The 14,810-nt window shown below is 34.7% G+C and overlaps 1 protein-coding gene and 1 pseudogene across 1 annotated transcript in view; both read right to left on the bottom strand.

Annotated features, from left to right (window-relative positions):
- Positions 1–14,810, bottom strand: part of MTREX (Mtr4 exosome RNA helicase) — a 102,954-nt gene that overhangs the window by 64,001 nt on the left and 24,143 nt on the right. The window contains exons 8-15 of the mRNA XM_047729478.1: positions 13,092–13,216; positions 11,798–11,896; positions 11,102–11,204; positions 9,578–9,709; positions 7,795–7,874; positions 5,851–5,961; positions 4,188–4,289; positions 1,412–1,537 (exon numbers count right to left, since the gene is read on the bottom strand). Coding sequence (XP_047585434.1) covers positions 1,412–1,537; positions 4,188–4,289; positions 5,851–5,961; positions 7,795–7,874; positions 9,578–9,709; positions 11,102–11,204; positions 11,798–11,896; positions 13,092–13,216 — 878 coding nt within the window. The remainder of the gene's footprint in view (positions 1–1,411; positions 1,538–4,187; positions 4,290–5,850; positions 5,962–7,794; positions 7,875–9,577; positions 9,710–11,101; positions 11,205–11,797; positions 11,897–13,091; positions 13,217–14,810) is intronic.
- On the bottom strand, positions 11,609–11,753 carry LOC125101337 (uncharacterized; annotated as a pseudogene).

The raw sequence follows: 14,810 nt of genomic DNA, 5'->3' as shown, positions 1-14,810 counted from the left end.
CTAAAAATACCAATTTTCAATCTTGTGTCATTTTCTTCACATGAACACTTAAAAATAGCTTTCCAAGTGTTAATCTTTAAAAGTGAAAATAAGACACCATATTATCATTATGATTATGTACAGATAAGCTTCATCGTCGCTCACATTAACCACATATTTTAAAAAACAGAAACTTTTACTTTCTTGCTTTAGCATACCAGACTCCCCACAACCATATCTCACATTCTCCATCAGTTCCCAAGTTTCTGAAACTAAAAACAGTCTGTTTCAGAGATACTGACCTATGTATGACTTAACATGTTTTAGAGCTCTTAGCTAATGATTTGGCACTTAATTTTATATTTTTAATTGATTTTTTAAAAGATTTTATTTATTTATTTGAGAGAGATAGAGCATGAGCAGGGCTGAGAGGGAGGGGGAGAAGCAGACTCCCTGCTGAACATGGAGCCCGATGTAGGACTCAATCCCAGAACCCTGGAATCATGACCTGAGCTGAAGGCAGACACCTAACCAACTGAGTCACCCAGGCAATTTCTAATTAATGTTAAGTTTTCCATCTTACTAGGAGTTTTCTCTAGGAATTTGTTTTAAAAACTTCTTACTGCATGGAGAAGGAGAAAGAAAGCAACCAGGCCTAACTTCCCTGAAAAGCTCTCCAAAACAAAACAAAAATAAAATCCTTAAAACAATCTGAAAGACAAGTATTAAACAAGTAAAATGAATAGGCTAATTTGAATTAAAGCTTAAAAATTTAAATTAACTTGGGTTACCTGGTGGCTCAGTGGGTTAAAGACTCTGCCTTCAGCTCAGGTCATGATCTCAGGGTCCTGGGATGGAGCCCTGCATCAGGCTCTCTGCTCAGCAGGGAGCCTGCTTCCCCCCACCCCCTCTGCCTACTTGTGATCTCTCTCTGTCAAATAAAATCTTAAAAAAAAAATTTAAATTAACTTATTGGGGTATTTACGATCCATCAATAGGCAGTATTAGAACGGTAGATTGTAGAATCAATTAAGCTATATGGGCTTGCAAGGGTAGGGGAAGGTAACTGCCCAAAACACTGATACCATGTGCCCTACTTCCTGTTATGATAGCTGAAGAGCAATCTTCAGTAGAGAAGGCAGTTACAAAGATTATCTCAAATTTGGAGGGCAAAGTAGACATTTCTGCCCTCTCTGAGAATCTTTACATGTCCTTCATCACATGAGTTACACTTCACTTATTAGAACAGAAAGTAGGGTACAAAATATCAGCACTTTGTGCAATTACCCTCTTCTATCTTTCAAGCCTAAATAGTTTAGTAAATTCACTCATCTACTTAGAAAGGTATCTGAACTCACAAAACTAATTTCAAAGTGGCTCCTGAAGTATGTTTCTCAAATTGCTGGTGAGAGCAGAATCTTAACTTGGTTACCTTAAGTAACTGTTTTCCGATTGTTGGGCTCATCTTTTCATCCACCATAAGAATTACAATTCCTCTATCATCCATTCCCCGCCTTCCTGCTCGACCAGACATCTGAATGTATTCACCAGAAGAAATCTGGGTGAACATAATTAAAAATCCAGAGTTTAGGAGAAAACCTGGTGAAAAATATATTCTTAAATTTTTATGACAAAATACATAAACACAAGTTATGTATTCCAAAAAAGAAAATATGACTAAAAACATCAACTTTTAGGGGATTAAGTAAAAACACAAAAATGCAATACACTTAAGAATAATGTTATAAAACAAAATTTTAGCTCCAAAATGATCATATACACCAAAGGTACAGGGAAAGAATGTTAGTTCATTGACATAAAATATCTTTGAGCCAGATGTTGTGGAAAACAGTAAAGTCTAAAAGAAAGCAAAGAAGGAGTCAAACTCTATAAAATACCAATTCTGACTTGATCATAATAGACTTTCTTATTCTGCAAAGTGAAATGAATATAAAATAAACATTTTTTTTATTTTTAAAGTACATTCTCTTGTTTTCTTGGTATACATCCCTGGAGTTCAGTAGAGACGATTCATCGTTAAGAACGTAGTCAAAAAAAGATTAGTAAGCCTTTTCAGGGTGACATTCGCCAATTAGACACTGGGCAAAGTTTTATCTGAAAGTGCTTCTGTACTATTCGGTGATGGAAAGGGTCTACAGTTCTCAGATTCCCAAAACATACCTGACAGAAGAAGGTTAAGCTATAAGGATGCATATTACTGATAGCATCAAAAACAGACTTAACAACCTGGGAGAAACAAAGGCACAAGAAAAAACAACAAAGCTAAACAACAAAGCTAAAAAGGATCTGAAAAGAACATTTCAAAAAGGCAATGCAACAGAACCTCAACAGGGCCCAAGGGCATCATTACAACATTATGGGACGTTATGGTTTTTAAGTTTAATAATATGATACTGAATCATCAAGAAAACATTGCTTTCTTAAGTTCAATTATCCACTATACTCTGCAGACTTACTCTATGGTTCTCAGGATGCCAAAAAGTATGTAAAGTCACAAAAGACTTATTTTCTTATGGCATCAATTTTATTCAGAAAATTAAGTAATTTTAAACCGATAGATAACATAAAGACTTTTTTTTTTTTTTGAAGATTTTAATCTATTCATTTGACACAGAGAGAGGGAACACAAGCAGGGGGAGCAGGAGAGGGAGAAGCAGGCGCCTTGCTGAGTAGGCAGCCCGATGTGGGGCTCGATCCCAGGACCCTGGGATCGTGACCCGAGCTGAAGGCAGATGCGTAAGGACTGAGCCACCCAGAGGCCCAACATAAAGATTTTTTAAATTTACAGTATTTTAAAATGTAAAACCTGAAACTATTAACTGTGTTATAAATAGGAATCACATTCTACATGAATTATATTGTTAAAAGTTCATTTTTTAAAAAATTTTATTTATTTGAGAAAAAGAGAGTAAGAGAGAGAGAGCATGAGAGGGGAAAGGATCAGAGGGAGAAGCAGACTCCCAGCCAAGCACGGAGCCCGATGTAGGACTTGATCTGGGGACTCCAGGATCATGACCTGAGCTGAAGGCAGTCGCTTCACCAACTGAGCCACCCAGGCCCCTAAAAGTTCAATTTTAGAAAGTTATAGGTTACAGAAAATTTTTGAAGATTGTAAAAATTTCTAAAGACAAATGGCAACTGCCTCACTATATTTGTATTTCTCTTTTGTACAACAACCAAAACATTTTAAAATAAAACAAATCAAGAAAAAATGCTTTGCCTTTACAATTCTACCATGAGGGCTTTTCAGTGTTTTGATTATTAGTAATTACTGCCAGCAACTTCTCTGTGTATGAAAGAATCACCACTTTCAAGGATTAGATTAACTACAGAATAGCTGGCTACTTAAAAATGTCTCCCAAATACCAGTTTAACTGAGTCTTTGCCTTGTCATGGATAAAGTAGAAATTTACTTGCTTTTCACCCCTGTGAAGCTCCACTGTCAACCTAGTAAATACCAATGTGCAGTTGTTTCTCAGTTTGAGGACTGCTTTCTCTAATGAAGCCTTCCATGACCCCTCTTACTTAAGTGACTCTTTTTTTATGCTTTATCCTTCTGTACATATTTCTCAGAATCCATAATACAACATTTTATTGCACATCTGTCAATTTTCATCTGCTACTAAGTTTCTTTAGAGATTGGGTTTAACAAAGTTTAAATTTGGTAACGTTACTGAATCTCTGGATTAAGAATTTACTTTCTACCCAAAGTCACCATTTTACCTGCAATTACAACTTTCTCTCCTTCCTTCTGCCTTAGAAAAAACATTATGTGTGAACCTGTTAGAACTTCTATTTTAAATCTGAAAGATAAAATAGCTGCAACTGGAGCCAATGTAGATTTGGTGCCTTAAATACCCGAAGAAATGAACATTCTAGATATATTTAAAATACTTTAAAGCACTCATAAATCATCTACACACTTAACCCTCATCATCAAATATTTTACCGAGGGAGATTTTTGTTTTTAGGTTAGCCAAAAAACAAAACAAAACAAAAAACCCCAAACCCGAACAGATAGAAATGACGGCTCTGAAGTTAAACCTTGATGAACTTGTTTATTGATTCATGTGTAAGTTCTTCAGTACTTAGAATTGAAAATCTCAAAGATTATGTAAGCCCAAATCACCTTAGGTAAAACAAGTAAAGATAAAAATTATTCCAATTATAGTAATTATTTTACTTACCCATCGGAAATCTTTCCCATCGAATTTCCGGGCATTTGTAAATAAAACAGTTCTAGCTGGCATATTAATTCCCATAGCAAAAGTCTCTGTGGCAAATAAGGCCTAAATAATTGAAAAATATGATTAAGCATGTATTTTATTAAGCTGAAAAACCAGTTTTGTAATTTTCAAATATAAACATTAATTTTTAAATCAGTTGTTAATGAAACAATGCAAAAATAAGACAACATGCTAGTTTCAGAAGTAATTCAGTATTTATATATAAAACTACCAAATAATATCTAATGTCCCTTGTATCCCAGAAAGTTTTTAATTCTGGGAAAATAGTTTTTTTAAATTCCAGTGGTGGTAACTTAAAGAGGATCTAATGTACAAAGCATGAAGCTGCAGATTAGTTTTCCAAACACTGAAAGTTACATTTCCTGCCTTTTTGACTGATGATACAATAGTTTTGGAACTACCCTCAGGGTCTCTGAGGGGAGAACAGAATCAGTGGTTAAGCTCACTGTTGAGATCTTACCAACAAGAAATTGACTACACAAATAACTGGCTTAAGCACACAAAGGTGTAAATATATACAAATAAAATAAGTGAAGTACTATTAATCTAAATTTTCACTAGTAGGGAAAAAGATAAAAACATCTTTTATTTCATCAACTCAATAAAAAGCTATTCACCTACTAAAAAGAATGAAAAGTTACACATATGACAAAACTGGATAATAACATGGGTAGTATAATTTTTTTCTTTACAAAGTCAAGAATTATTTGTATGTTTGCTAGTGGGTACTCCTGAGAAATGAAAAGGAATGATGGTCTTTCATCTTTTACTTTATTTACAATCATTCTATTTGACTTTTACCACCACCAAGTATCATTTATGTTTTTAAGAAAAGATTCTTTAAAATGAGCCTCAACAATCATCTATAAAGGAACTCCAAGAGGGCCTTACCAGGACCTAAGTAGAAAGTCACTACTGACCAATTCTTGATCTAAAATATCTCAAGTATGTTCTTTAAAATGAGTAAACTTCTTTTAAATATTCTAAATAGTGCTCAGATTCTCATGATAAATCTCTGATTTTTAAAATTTTAACCTGATTTTAAATAAAATCATTTATAAATCATACATAGGCTTAAGACTACATTCTGAAGTTGTTTCTGATTTTTAATACCCCATTTCTGAGTACGGATTATCAACATAAACTTCAAAATTATATTAGACTCTCTGTAGTTTGAATTAGCATATCCTAAAAAAACCTCTTTTTTATAACTACCAGCAATTCTCCTTGTCTTCTTTAATCGTTTTATTCTGTATATAGATGAGTCCACTCATAGAATCAACTCCACTTTTGAAAACTAAATAGCACCTTCTGCAAAATTCCACACTGTGTAGTGTTACCATTTCTTACTTTTATTACTGGAAAGGAAACCAATGATATTTTACCTATAGCCCAAAATGTATGAAGTAATAACACGATACATAAAAATCAAATTGTTGGGCACCTAGCTGGCTTGGTCGATAAAACATGCACCTCTTAACCTCAGGGTTGTGAGTTCATAGGCCATATCGGGTGTGGAGCCTATTTTAAAAAAATAACAATAATAATAACTTTCAAACTATTCATACAAAACAACTCAAAGGCATAATAAATAAAATCATACCTTTATTAATCCTTCAGAAAAGAGAATTTCTATAGTTTCTTTCAAAATAGGAAGTAAACCACCATGATGAATACCAATTCCTCGCTTCAAGAGAGGAAGTACATGTTCAACCTGTGATTGAAATATTTTTCAGTGATGTAAGAAAAAGGAAAATAGAGTATGTTAAATTAACCAAATTAAGAAAAATGGGCAATGAAAAGCTGTTTAAAGGCATGTTATAACTTTTCAGAATAAAAGCCAAATCCAAACCCGTATTCCCACAGATTAACCAAAACTCAATTCTGCCCTAGCTTTCCTTAATATGAAAAATATACTTTAAATAAAATTCATATATGCACTCCTGCCTCAAATTTTCCAGCATCACTTCATCTTGGCAACTACTAAAAGAAATAAGGACAAAGTATACATCTGCACAAAATAAACTTAATATTAACCAGCTCCAACTAAAAATAAGTAAATATAAAGCATACTTAACATAAATATGTACTTCGTCTAAAAACGAATTACTGAAGAGTTCATTCTCATTAACACTTCACTAAATGCAATTACATGTCTACTATTAGTTTTTATAGAAAACTAGGATAACAAAGATGTATAAAGACATGCCTTAGCTCTCAAATACTACTAATTCAGCTGGGAAGAAAAATTACAAGAAGACCTTTTCAGTTAAACAGTATTTTAGGGTGCCTGGGTGGATCTGCCATTAAGCATCTGCCTTCAGCTCAGGTCATGATCCCAGGGTCCTAGGACTGAGCCCCGAATTAGGCTTCCTGCTTAGCGGGAAGCCTGCTTCTCCCTCTCCCACTCCCCCTACTTGTGTTCCCTCTCTCACTCACTCTCACTGTGTGAAATAAATAAATAAAAACCTTAGAAAAAAATTTAGACAGTATTTTAAACACTGAGAAGCAGGGGTGCCTGGGTGGCTCAGTCAGTTAGGCACCTGCCTTGGGCTCAGGTCATGATCCCAGGGTCCTGGGATCCAGCCCCATATCCCACTCTCCGCTCAGCGGGGAGCTTGCTTCTCCCTCTCCCTCCACTGTTGCCCGTTTGTGCTTGCTCTCTCTCTCTCTGTCAAATAAATAAGTAAATAAATAAAATCTTTAAAAAAAATAAAAAACACTGAGAAACATGCTATTATCTTTTTATCATAAATTCTTTACATATGAGAGTAATCATTTGGAAGCAGAATATAATCTCTCAACTTTCTTTTCACAAAACAAAATATTCATGTCTTAGGTCACATTATAGGAGTTCTCAGGTTTGGATGCACATTAGAGTCATCTGGAGAGCTTCTGAAAGATTCTAATGACCACAAAACACATCTGACCAATTAAATCAGAACCTCTGGGAGTGGCATCCAGTCATCAGTATATTTTAGAAATCCCCAAGCAATTCTAATAGTCGAAGAAAAAATTCTCTGAAGTAAAAGTAGAGTAGATATTAAATTCCTCACTGAACACAGAATTTTCATTAGATGTTTTGTTTGGCAGACTTATGAATTAAGAAATTTAGTAACTCTGGGGTGCCTGGGTGGCTCAGACAGTTGAGCATCTGACTTTTTTCAAAGACTTTATTTATTTATTTGAGAGAGAAGGGGAGAGCGCATAAGCAGGGGGAAAAGGCAGAGGAAGGAGAAGCAGATTCTCCATTGAGCAGGGAACTCGACATGGAACTGGATCCCTGGACCCTATGTCAGGCACTGAGCGTGGAGCCTGATTGGGGTTCTGTTTCCCTCTCCCTTAGCTCCTCCCCTGCTCATACACACACATACACACACTCTCTCTCTCGCTTTAAAAAAAAAGAAGAAAAGAAAAAAGAAATTTAGTGACTTAAAAATATTTACTAAGTGTGTAAACAATGCAATATGTAGTAACAAAACCAAGAAAGGCAAGTAAAAATATCCACTTAATATCCACATTTTACTTAGTGACACTAAACACAAACCTGAGGGAGTTTTTTATCCTCATCAGACAAGCAGTCTATGGCATTACTGAATACTTCTTCAACCATCTTCTTTTCTTCATCTAAGAAAAAATTCAAAGGTACATAAATATCTAAGTCAATCAGTGATACACCAAACTTCACAGATTTCCAAGAGTATAGGTTTATAAAGAATAAAAGTAAAGTATTTAATACAGAAGACAAAAGTAGATAAAAATTACCATTTAATAAAATTCACTGCCTTTCAAAATATATCTAACAGAATTCATCCACGAATAAAAGTACTATCTTATAAAATTAACAAAAACTACACTAAGTGCCATATATCTAAGTCTTAAAATTACAGATCCCAGGGATAATTTATACCCGTTACTGAGGAAAATGAGATTTATAGCAAATAATAGAGGCTGCTATTATTAACTGTTAGTGGAGCAAAGCCAAAGTCTATGCCCTTAACCATTATACTGCCTTACTGTACAATGTCTATTTAATAATAGGTAGTCAATAAATATTTGTTCAATTAATCAATATATGACCTTGCAACATTAAGCAAATGCAGCACTGGTGGTTATAAGGAAACACTCTAAGTAGAGCAATTCACTCAATTAAAAAATAAAATATTACTGGGCGCCTGGGTGGCTCAGTGGGTTAAAGCCTCTGCCTTCAGCTCAGGTCATGGTCCCAGGGTCCTGGGATCGAGGCCCACATCGGGCTCTCTGCTCAGCAGGAAGCCTGCTTCCTCCTCTCTCTCTGACTGCCCCTCTGCCTACTTGTGATCTCTCTCTCTCTGTCAAATAAATAAATAAAATCTTAGAAAAAAAATATTACTAACTTCAGGAGTTTATGGGGGATATCTGTTTTTACTTTGCCAATGGAGAAGTAAGAATTAGCTCTAAAATGCATGGGTTTAATTAATAATGCTTTGATAATGAAAGCAATACAATAGATATTTGATTGTTAATGATCAAGGATATTATTTACTTCTCATTATATAGGATTACATAGGTAAAAGTATGAACTGAATAAAAATGGGCTTGTATAAAGTATGCCAAAATTTTGGCTAGGTTATGCTACTATCTTGCTGTGTAACTTTAAGTGAGTTACATTCACAGATAGTATGTGGGAAAAATTTATTAATTTAATACAAGTTATCTTACTTTATTTTTTATTTCTATTTTTTTTAATTTATTTATTTGACAGACAGATCACAAGTAGGCGGAGAGGTAGGCAAAGAGAGAGAGGAGGAAGCAGGCTCTCTGGGGCTTGATCCCAGGACCCTGAAACCATGACCTAAGCTGAAGGCAGAGGTTTTAACCCACTGAGCCACCCAGGCGCCCCATCTTACTTTATTTAAAGGTTATACCACAATTAGGTAAAGGGCAGGTCTTCCTGGTTTGGGTTTTTAGAAGAATGAAGCACAGTACTCTCTACACAGAAAGTGATTTGACCAAGTAACCTAGCCTTAAGCTGTCACACAGAGAGCCACAGTAACAAAGGAGTTTATGACAATGAAGTACAAGAGGGTATGTTTCTAGTATTTTTCAGTAGGGCTCTTTGGATTTTACACAAAGCAATGTACTTATACCTTCCAATAAAACAAAAGGAAAAGAAGGAAATGATAAAACAAGGTCTTTTATAAAACTGTAATGAGTACACTACAGTAACTGTAATGTGAACTGTATATCCTAGCAATACCTAACAGATTAATCACAAGATTAATCTTCTTACTAAAATATTTATATTTATTTTCACATAACATTAAAACTGTGTTGAAATTATACAGTACCTGTGTTAAAATCTAATTTGGTCATCTGAAGTGCATAGGCTTCACAATCTTTCTTACTGAAACTGAAAATAATTACAGGCTGAAAATTTCTTTCCATAATCATCTTCACGATCTTGAACACATTGGACGGTCCTGCAAAAAGAATATATAAACCACACCCAAAAATTAACTCAGAATGGATTACAGACCTAAATATAAAATCTTTAAAACTATAAAACTCATAAAAACTATAGAGGAATAAATATCCACGATTTGCTATTAGGCAAAGCATTCCTAGGTATAATACAAAAAGCACAAGCAACAAAAGAAGAAAAAACAGATAAGCTGGATTTCATCAAAATTAAAAACTCTGGTACTTCAACAGACACCAACATAAAGGGAAAAGACAACCTTTACCCACAGAATGGGAAAAAGTAGGTAAGGGTCTACTATTCAGATTATATAAACAATTCTTATAATTCAACAACAAAAAAGACAATTTCATTTTTAAATAGGGAAAAGATTTGAATACGTATTTCTCCAAATAAGACACACAAATGGCCAATAAGCACATGAAAAGATACATCATTAGCCATGAGGAAAATGTAAATTAAACATTGAGATACCAGTTCATACCATTATGATGACTATATTAAAGAGATTACAGTGAGTACTGGTAAGGATGTGGAGGAAATGGAAACTTCATATTCTTTTGATGGGAATGTAATATGGGGCTGCCACTTTGGAAAATAATTTGGCAGTTATTCAAAAGATTGAACACAGAAATACCATGTCTCAGAATTCCAATGCTAGGTATACATTCAATGAGAAAAGAAAACATACGTTTACATAAAAACTGGCAGATTACAAATATTTACAACAGCATCACTCACAAGAATCAACAAAGAGAAATAACCCAAATGTTCAACAACTGATGAATGGATAAATAAAATGTGATACATTCATTTAATACAATGTTTTTTTATTATAAAAGGAATTAAGGACTGACATGCTGTAACATGGATGAACCTTGAAAACACACTAAGTGAAAGAAGCCAGATGCTAAAGACCACATAAATTATGACTCCATTTATATGAAACATTCAGAAAAGGAAAAGAGACAGAAGGTAGATTAGTGATTTATGTAAGGCTGAGGGGCAGGGGAAGAGGTTAGAAGAAATGAAAAATAATTGCTAAGGGGTAAAGGACTTCTTTTTGAGTTGATGCAAATGTTCTAGAATTAGTAGTTGCATAAGTTTGTGAATACACTAAAATACACTGAATTATGCACTGAAAAATGGCAATTTTTATGGTGTACGAATTATATTTCAATAAAAAAATTGAGGTGATGGCTGCATAATTCTGTTACATAGTAATAACTATGAAATTGTATACTTTAATGAATAAATTGTATAGTACATGAATTATATCTCAATGTCATATAAGAAAAAAGAGATGAGCTTTTATTTATACAATTTTATCTTATATGATCTAGATCTTTATATAGCTTCCCAAGGGGAAAAAGTGAACAAAGTTCCACATTACCTTTTGTTCCTCCTTTCCGTCCCTTCTGATCTCCTTTTGCCAAATCACCAGCATCTCTAAGTACTTGCATTGCAGTATTAAAATTATCTTCTCTGAAGTCACCCTGGAATCAGATATTTTCTAAATAACCTCACTAATATTTAACCACAATACAAACATTTTTTCATACCTCAAAACAGAGCTTCCTCAAAAATAAAAATAATGTAAGAATTATTACAAAGGTCACTGAAAGAGTTAAAAAATGTTGTGTATAATAGGTCATAAAAGGGAGAGATATTAAAACTGGGAAAAGCAAAACATAAAATATCTGAAACATGTCCTAAGTCCCTATTCTTCAGGCATTTTAAAACACTGGGAAAGAAGGAAAAAAAACTGGGAAAGAAGAAAATCTTCATTTATGTGTAAGACAAACACAAGTTTTAAATATAATTTTTGAAATAAAACTACATACAAACCCAACAATTCTGGACCACAAAACTACTTAAGAAAAAAAATGGACTTCTACCATTCTACTTCAGTAAATTATTGCAGTAAGCACTGGGTGTTAAACACAAATAATGAATCCTGGAACGCTACAACAAAAACTAATGAAGTACTTATGGTGACGAACATAACATTACACTTGATCTTAGCCAAAAGGCCGAGAAGCGATGTGACGAACATAACATTAAAAAAAAATCATAATTACTCCCTTACATTTTCATCAACCACAAGGTGCAGGCCATCTCCCCCTGCTGGAAAAATGTAGTGTTGCAAAGGAGTAGGTCGATAGTCTGTGTAAATTACATGACAAGGCTGTAAAAAAAAAAAAGAAAGAAAAAAGAAAAACAATTAAACACATAATTTTATTTCTTCAAAATATTTAACCTACCTAGAAGACCTTGAAGAAATAAACTTTTGAATTCAACATTTCAAAAAGAGAAAAAACTTAAAAAATTTTTAAAACTGGGCAAGAGAAAAATGTGGAAAAATTAGGTCTATTAAATTATACTACCATCTATTCCCTAATCAGGGCCAAATACATGATGTGTGTTTCAATAATGATCTTGGATTCATACCCTAGACCTGTGATGCCATAATTAAAGATGACACGTATTCCTACACAGCAGTAGTATGGTGACAGAGAATACTCCTTGAGGTAAAATAGGAATTTTTTTTGCTCCACAAAGGTTTTTCAGAGCTTTACTAAATTGATCTAGCTCCTCCAGAAGATCACATAAGTTTCTATCCTACAGAAGCAACATGGATATTACAAAATCCCATTAGAGAGCTTATAAACAGATAACGGTTTGTAAGAATACTGGTATAAAGGGGAAAAAAAGGGCAGGAAAGTTGGACTACAAAAACAGAAGGGAAACACAGTAAAAAGGCTGACTATGTTAACATAACAAAAATCAAATCACATGCTCAGGAGATGTACAGCTTTTTCCTGGTACTGAGGTCTTAGAGGAAATTCTCTACCGTAAGGCCTCACTAAATGAGTAAATGCAGTAATTTCCAAACCTGGCAAAGAATCGAGATCAGGTTAGGAGCTTACAGGCCCCTACTCTCAGACATGCTGATATATTGGGTTTAAGATGGCACTAACAAATACACACTTGTGGGGCACCTGGGTGGCTCAGTGGGTTAAGCCTCTGCCTTCATCCAGGTCACAATCTCAGTGTCCTGGGATTGAGCCCCGCATCGGGCTCTCTGCTCAGCAGGGAACCTGCTTTCCCCTCTCTCTGCCTGCCTCTCTGCCTACTTGTGATCTCCCTCTCTCTATTAAATAAATAAATAAAATCTTAAAAAAAAAAAAAAAAGAAAAGAAAGAAATACACACTTGTAAGAGGCTAGTCAGGTGATTCTGACAAGCCTGCACTTGATGTGAGACATAGTTTCACATTAAAGTCTTCTTAATCCTAGGCGGCATCAAGAACAAAGTATAAAAGATAGTAAAGCCAACTTCCAATGTTTTAAATACTGAAGACATCGAAAAGAAAGAAAATACCTGCTTATGTAAATGGCAGATCCATTCAGCAAACTGTCGGGCATTTGGAATAGTAGCCGAAAGAAACACATAGTGGACATTGTCAGGAAGCAAAATAATAGTTTCTTCCCATACAACACCACGCTCTGGGAAAAAAAAAATTATATATATACACACTTTGGAATTCAGGGTCACTTTTTAAACAAGTCATCTAAAATTATTATCTCTCAAGCTCAGTAATTAGAAATGCAGACCACTTTCCACAAAGATATTTTTAGCCATAGACCCTTAATGAAAACTACTTTCTTTCTTAAGATGAAATATCTATTATCCAATAGAAAGTTAGTAAACTAAACCACTAAAACCACAATGTACTCTGAAACAACAGCCTGCAAAGAGCAGCTCCAGACCGAATATTTTTCACACAGCATAACAAGAGTCCCATGACATTGTAAACAGTATTTCCATCTCACTTTGAGAAACAAAAGTTAATGGCTTGTAGAAAAGTTACAGCAACAAATTTTAAAGACACTATATAAAGACCATTACTATACCATATAACATCTTTCATCCAAATCACCCTCATGATCTCTACACCTGAAAGACAGATTCCATTAGCAGCAAAAGTATGCCAGTTTTTATTTAATGGGAAAAACTAGAAAAATCAATTTGAGAGTTTCCCCCTAAAATAAAAAATCAGGAGCTCGTGGGTGGCTCAGTCATTAAGCATCTGCCTTCGGCTCAGGTCATGATCCCAGAGTCCTGGGATTATTGAGCCCCACATTGGGCGTCCTGCTCAGCGGGAAGCCTGCTTCTCCCCGCCAACTCCTCCTGCCTGTGTTCCCTCTCTTATTGTCTCTCTCTGTCAAATGAATAAACAAAATCTTCAAAAAAAAAAAAAAAAAATCAATACAGAATTCCTGATTTCAAAACCTAAACAGCTCTGGTCAGAACTTAATTTAATTTTATGAATTCGAAAGCAGTGAAATGTTTAAAGGGCAAATGATTTCATAAATTGTTATTACTTTCACTATAAATACAGGCTAACTCAGGGCCTTATTTTAAACAAAAACTAAGTTTTAAGTGTGGACACGTTAAACATTTAACTTTTAAATGTTAACAGTACCCCTCCCAGTTCCACTCAAAATTCCAAGTATACTTACTTTTGCTTACAGTAGTATCATAGTTCAAGTAAAAGGATATTTTTTTCTCATTTGTATTTCGTAATCCCTATTTAGTATTTTTATCATAAACCTGCATTTCTTAGTTTTTAAAAACTAAAATACTAATAAAACCAAGTAAGCTGGGGCGCCTGGGTGGCTCAGTAATTAGGCGTCTGCCTTCAGCTCAGGTCAGGATCCCCAGGTCCTGGGATCAAGCTCAGCAGGAAGCCTGCTTCTCTCCTTCTCCCTCTCCCACTCCCTCTGCTTGTGTTCCCTCTTTCATTGTGTCTCTCTCTGTCAAATAAATATATAAAATCTTAAAAAAAAACCAACAACAAAACAAGTTAACTCTAGGCTAAAAGCTTTAAATATTTCCTTAACACTTATTTTACTTATTTTGGAGAGTTCTCTATTAAAATCCAACCAGCTTAAGGGTGCCTGGGTGGCTCAGTTGGTTAGCTGTCTGCCTTGGGCTCAGGTCATTATCTCCGGATCCCAGACTGAGCCCAGCGTCAGGCTCCCTGCTAAGCGGGGAACCTGCCTCTTTCCCACTACCCTGCTTGCTAATGCTCTCTCT

Source organism: Lutra lutra, chromosome 5 (assembly GCF_902655055.1).
Source record: "Lutra lutra chromosome 5, mLutLut1.2, whole genome shotgun sequence".
NCBI lineage: Eukaryota > Metazoa > Chordata > Mammalia > Carnivora > Mustelidae > Lutra > Lutra lutra.
Note: the sequence above shows the minus strand (reverse complement) of the source record. Positions and strands in the feature narration are given on the sequence as shown.